This window comes from Ascidiella aspersa, chromosome 7 (genome assembly GCF_963924565.1).
Source record: "Ascidiella aspersa chromosome 7, kaAscAspe10.2, whole genome shotgun sequence".
Lineage (NCBI taxonomy): Eukaryota > Metazoa > Chordata > Ascidiacea > Phlebobranchia > Ascidiidae > Ascidiella > Ascidiella aspersa.
This window is the reverse complement of record NC_139453.1, coordinates 9,841,414-9,847,867: the sequence shown is the minus strand read 5'-3', so window position 1 is coordinate 9,847,867 and position 6,454 is coordinate 9,841,414. Positions and strand designations below refer to the sequence as shown.

General features: G+C 36.8%; 1 protein-coding gene across 1 annotated transcript; it reads left to right on the top strand.

Moving 5' to 3' along the window:
* Nucleotides 1–2,847: 2,847 nt before the first annotated feature.
* On the top strand, nt 2,848–5,661 carry LOC146137636 (prostaglandin E synthase-like). The gene is made up of 3 exons (XM_083394129.1): nt 2,848–3,143; nt 4,705–4,787; nt 5,283–5,661. Exons 1-3 carry the CDS (start codon nt 3,006–3,008, stop codon nt 5,530–5,532), a joined length of 471 nt encoding a protein of 156 aa, XP_083250255.1. The 5' UTR covers nt 2,848–3,005; the 3' UTR covers nt 5,533–5,661.
* The last annotated feature ends 793 nt before the right edge of the window (nt 5,662–6,454 follow it).

Genomic DNA, 6,454 nt, shown 5'->3' with positions numbered 1-6,454 from the left:
AACTATAAATTTGGAAGTAGATTTTCATCACAGTTTTTTAGCAATTTTTTACCTTGCAACCCGTCTCCTTTAATGTTTTAAACACCACGACTTACTTTTTCTTTGCATTTATTTTGAAACTAAAGAAACAATTTAAATTTGAAAGATACTTAGAAAGCGGTAAAGGTTTAAGTAAGCACTAAAGTATATGTATCTTGAATGTAGACGTTATAATAAACGATTCAGACCAAATTTCATCACATAATTTGAATTGTTAGGGCCACCAGATTATAACGTTTATTACAAGGCCTGCACAACCTAAAATATAGTTAAAGGGCTGCAACAACATAAAACGTATTTCGCGGGCCGCTTACTAAAGTTGCATGACAATTTTTTTAAGAATAATGTTACAAAGCTACTCATGGTGACATTGCAAAGACATCAAACAATTGTAAAAAAAAATAGTGTTCTCAAGCGACCTCGTTTCTAAATATACAGCTGAGATTCAATCTGATCGCGCGAATCGCCATAAAATTGCGTTGATTATTTGGTTGGTGTAAATAGGATATAAAAGTTGCGCATTAGGCACATAAATAAAAAAATCGCAAATTGCTCAAAATAACGTTAGTTTCTAATTTAACAGAACTTGCACTTTATGAGTCGCATAGCGCTTTTCGGCTTAACACTATTTTGAAGCATAGTTAATACAGAAATGTTAAAAAAAATTATTTAAAGCGTAAAAAACAAAAATATAGTTTGGGAGCCTTGGTCTGATGACATCTTCGCGCTAGATCTGTCCCTATTTGTGACCATGTTTTTACAAACTAACTGCGTATGGCGTGGCCAAAAATCTGTAACCGGTTATATATGCGACTCTTTACTAAACTATTCATTTTAAAATGCGACTCGCGATCTGAAAAGTTTTAATCTATAGATTGGTCCATCGATAGTACTATTATACGTAAACAGTCATCCAACTACTGTTTGAACGCGGCCCGCAGGCCATATGCTATGCAGGCTTAAATTATACAGAAATACTGTATCTTAGAAAAGGCAAGGCCAAACTAAAAAAGATTGGCAGCCCACCCTTCATCCTGTCTTTTAGGCCTGTAGGGGTACAGCAAACTAATAAACCCTTTGCCAGTTTGCACACTTTTCGAAACGAAATAAGTCTTTTGTTAGTGCAATTTATGACCGTGCTTTGTGCTCATGCTTTTTGTACCCATTACCTACTTTGTTCATTGTGCGGTTATTTTAAGTAAATAAAGCACCCTACGCGTTATCGGTGGGTTTAGCCCAGGGGCTTTGAGCCAGCCAGGGACATTGACACCCATTCTTAATGTGTAACCGCTCGAATACAAATAACACAAAGGCGACTCCGTTTAAAAGACCCAGAGGAAACCCTCTCAGTACTAATCTCTTTCTAAATCTAAATGGGGGTAATAAGATGGCACTATTTAAAAAAAAATTGTATTGAACTCTCTAAGCTTTCGCAAAACCATGCTTCATCGGGTTGAAGTAGAAATTAATTTATAAAACCAAATTATTTTTCATTTCTACGTTGACTTAATGAAGGAAGGTTGTGCGAAAGCTTGTCGTAAATTCAGTACAACTTCCCTTTATATAGTGCCACCTGATTGCCCTCTCTTACTCGATGCAACTTTGAAATACAAGTCCTTTATGAATCACATAAATACTTGCTATATACTGATTTCTCGAAAAAATTCACTTCAGTTAGCATTTATAATAGAACATGACTCGGACGTACTATAGTTAATGTTAAGCACAATTTTCAACGGCGTTGTGTAGTGCTTTCATTTACTGTTTAAACCATATACTAATGTTACACGTATTTCTTTTAACCATATACTAATGTTACACGTATTTCTTTTAACCATATACTAATGTTACACGTATTTATTTTAACCATATACTAATGTCACACGTTTTTCTTTTAACCATATACTAATGTTACACGTTTTTCTTGCTTATTCCGTTCATATTCAATGGATGGTAACGAAAATGGGAAACGTGTTTCCATTTTACATGCGAAAGTGACGAAATATTGACTCAGGCTAGACATCTTTTCGATACATCTAGAATAAACACGACCAAAATAAATATTTTTTTCGCTCAACTCAAGAAATCCCCATACTCTGTAGGCACGTGCTGACAACCGTGGTCTACAAAAGGAGCTTCGCAAAGCAATAGCGTTACGAAAACATGACGGTAGATGGCAGACCTGCACAACACACAATCCGCACAGCCTTTTATTTCTACCATGGTAATAATATTAACGGTTTAGTCATTTATTTCTTGCGCGCATAGATAAAATGATAACAAAAAAAAACTATGCTGCCCGTTATTAAAAATTGTAATAGCCTTTTAGTAGCCTATGCCATTTTGAGCTGTATATGCCGATGTGGTATAACATTTTACCAAAGTTTATTCGCTTTTTTGCTATTATTATTAACATGTGATTCCTTTTTCTAATTGTGTATTGTTCTCTAATTATTTAGTTTAAACATGCGTTGTTTCGTTGTTTGTATTGGTTATTTACATTCCGTACAGTCGCCAAATACAAGCAACTTGTAATATAAATTTTAAAGAGCTTTTTAGAAGCGTTCGTTTACGTTTCGATAATGGTAAAGTTGAAAACGTTGAAAAGGAATAAAAAGTTATTCAAAACGTACCAAAATTTATATTTACTTCCATGCGGGCTTTGATATTCCCACTATTTTTACGTGGAAATTCGTAAATTACAATCAAGTTACGCGGAGTTGGTAAAATAAAAAAAAACAGGTGTTTTGCGCTGCCATAAACTAAAGAAGCGCCAACCGAAAGGCAGCATAACAAAAAATGGGAACGGTTGCCCTTAAAGCGACGGCCAAAGAGCATTTGGCGAAGCGGCCGCCAAAGAATGCGACATCACAAGTAGACCAGAACACCTGAAGAAACCGCCCATCACGACCTACTTCGTAAGACGATAAACCAACTGGCTCATTCGCAAAGAAACGGCCTCTGCGATGGCTGGCAAGAAAATGTTGAGCTTGGACAACGTCACCGATGAACTCTTGGCGACCTTTGCCCTCCATGCGACCCTCTTCGTGTTCAACCACGTGATCGTCAGCTTTATGACCGGACAAACGCGCTTAAAGACAAAAGTAAGTATTGCTTAAAATTGAGCTATTTAGTTTACATAACCACAATTTGATCCAAACCGAGTAAAAAATGCAATTTTATTTGATAAAAACAATGGTTAGAAACTTGCTCGTTATTAAGATGACAGTCTGCATTAACCAAGAAATCGACAATGAAAGTGATTTTAGAGACCTTGGCCCATTTGACATACTGTAGTTATGTTGGCTGGTCTTGACTGTTGCATGTTCTCGAACCTTGCAACTGTACGAACAAATTTTGGCAAGCTATCGTTAAGATCTACAAGTTTGTTTAGTAAAATATTGTTCAGGCTGACCTATCACCAATTGACCATAGTTATAGGTCGTAACCAGATAGGTAAATATGACTGCGGGCAAAAAGTACAGAAAACTATTTTATAACGGAACGGCGGTGTGATTGTCAGGTTTTAACACTTATGCCTCCATGTGATTTATCTAAATCTAAATAAAAGATTTAAATATTTTTTTTTATTCTGGCATTTCTATGTCTATGTCTTATTCGGACTTTTAATAAGGAGCTACAGATGAAACCATTGGTAGTTTGCGGTATTTTTATTACATTGTGTGGTTTGCGTTTAATTCGCGTATGCCTGAATAAATACGTTTTAAAGTTTCGTACATATAAAGAGCATTAGGACGTTGCGTATATGCTATAGGCCTACATAAAACAGTGGCCAGCCGAAGATTTTTTTTGGGGGGGGCAAAAAGTTTGGACTCTTTTGTTTAGCTTTTGTCATTGTATTAACTCCTGTAACGAACACAAAAACAATGCTAGCAAATCTTTTCGAGCGGCAACTGAATGAGTGTTAAACGCAATACCCAAAACCATTAAAAGAGCAAAAACTGTCTAAAAGTAGTAAAACTATATTAATGTGTAGCAAACGTAATATTAACTATATCGTTTGTGACGTAACAACGCATGACAATTAAAGATGTTGTATGTCTGTGATCGAATGTTACTGTACTGCTCATAAATGCTAAAAAAAAAATTATTAAGAATAATTTTTTATAAATTTGGGGGGGTGGGCATGGCCCCACATCACCCCCCTGGCTACGCCTATGACACAAACATAAGTTTTTATTGTGTTTAGTCGAAGTACAACTAGGAAAGTGAACTTTTAAAAGCACTCAGAATGTCATTAGAGGCATTTGACCTGACACCTTTCACACGCATAATTTACTTCCGTCAACAGCAACACTTTACCCGCGATCGGGAATTCAATACGACTCGTGGCTAACCGCACAGTTAAACCCCGGTCGGCTGTTGGATAGTGTTTCGTAGTAATACCGTAATACTTTCAGTTTTGAAATCTTGCCATAAAAATTTGGTTTTAAAGGGCAAATACCAGTCTCATTGCCCCCCGGGGCAATTGCTTATTTTGGATACAAATCTAAAAGTCAAGCGAGGGTACATTAATAGTTATATTGTTACGTCAGGCAGAATATAGCCTACCCTCCCGCAATCCGCAGTCAATATAGTTACTAACGGGTAAATCTTAGATAATTATTCTACCTAAATGTTTGTTTTCTACTTAATCCTATTTAGTCGTTTGCTAATCCCGAAGACGCGAAAAGACACGGCAACCCTGACTACTGCAGGGAAAATGTCGACGTTGAGAGATTGCGGCGGTAAGAAAAACTATCAGTCAATGTAGCACCCTAAAATAAATTTTGAATAGTGTTTATTTAGAACCAAATGCACGAAAAAAGTTTGCTTTAAATCATACAGGGTTGTTTAGAGCGTTTGGTATGCTGCTTTGCCCTTTGATAAATAAAAGAATAAATGCCTCTTTTCATTTTGTTCAACATGTTTATATTTTTGCATTTCTACATTTATTAAAACAAAGCGTTTAAGCTGTACTACGTACTCTAAGTACAGTACATCATTTTTTTTTATCTTTTTCCAACTCTAAAAACAAATAGAGAAGAAATAGTTAAAAAAATAATCACAGCAAGTGAACAGAATACCCCTACTGATTTGACACCAATTGAAAGGCATGTAATAATCTTCAGTACCCAAATCTAAAAGATCTGTTTTTTGAATCTACAGGATTTTATTGAACGTAGTGCGGTTGCCGCAGGCATTGTTTCAATTAGAAAAATTCATGGTGTTTTTTTTTTCAGCATTCATCGCAACGACTTGGAAAACATCCCGGCCTTTTTACTTACTTCATTTCTATATGCTCTCACCGCGCCCAGCGTTGTCACCTATTCGTGGTGGCTGCGGATCTACACCATGACTCGGGCTATCTACTCTTGGGCCTACCTGTACGCCTGGCCAGCACCCCTACGCTCGTTGGTGTACGCGGTCGGCCTGTACCTGGTACACGTGCCCATGCTGCTGTTACTGCTATGGAAATGCTGCAAGGCGTAGGCTACAGCCAGCTCGGATACTTTGACGGAGTTGCCGGGTCCATATTTGAGCCTAAAATTATGCTATTTTTGTGCAAGAATTTCACAAATTGAATTTGAAATAAATTTGTAAGTAGTTGTTTTGCCTTGGCAGGGACCGATTGGTTGTTCAAACTTATTGTAATTAAGTTACTGCAAGTCCAAACTTACTGTAATTACTTTAGTAAACTTGTAGTGTCAAAAATATTTCTACCTGTTAACGCTACAAGATTAATGAAGCTTGTAAATTGTTTACCATTGCACAGCTAGAATTTCGTAAAACAAGTTCCACTGCTTGTGTCAAATTAGACCGCTTCAATGTATCTCGAGTGAAATTTCATCTCCGTCGTGAGTAGATAAAGGTGCAATTTCGTGCCAGGTTGCGCCTAAACAGAACACGCGATATGCTGGTTTAGTGCGAGACGCACTACACCAACGACCCCTGAAAACGTATACCTGAATCAAAAACCCTCAGAAGCCCAACTTAATTCAGAAATTTCAGCAGCCGTCATTTCGGCAAAATAATCAGTGGTAAAAGTAAGCTGGAACGGGGACTCGGTAAACAAATTGCTGCCGGAATTGTATTCCGGTAAAATGTTCTTTTTACCAGGCCATCCCGCCATCTCCTTCTATGTCTTTAAACTAGGGTTTCAGTTGCATATTTGTGCACTACATCAAACAATAACCTCAGATTCCCTAATGTTACAAGTTTTAGTCATCCCTTTGTTACGATATGTCTGATAATCTTTAAGAATTTTTTATACTTTCGCCCTGGGAAGAACAAAGGTTTCCAACTGTGCGTTGTTTTAATTGTTCAAGAATGTCGCACAATGATTCCGCTTTAAATATAAAAATAACCGCACTAAGGAAATACTTACATATGGCATAAAATTATTTCCCGACTA

Bases quoted from the DNA above. Each gene is read 5' to 3' on its own strand.
- LOC146137636 (XM_083394129.1), top strand. From the start codon at position 3,006: ATGGCTGGCAAGAAAATGTTGAGCTTGGACAACGTCACCGATGAACTC. The intron at 3,144-4,704 runs GTAAGTATTGCT...AATCCTATTTAG, and splicing joins AAACGCGCTTAAAGACAAAA to TCGTTTGCTAATCCCGAAGA. The intron at 4,788-5,282 runs GTAAGAAAAACT...TTTTTTTTTCAG, and splicing joins GACGTTGAGAGATTGCGGCG to CATTCATCGCAACGACTTGG.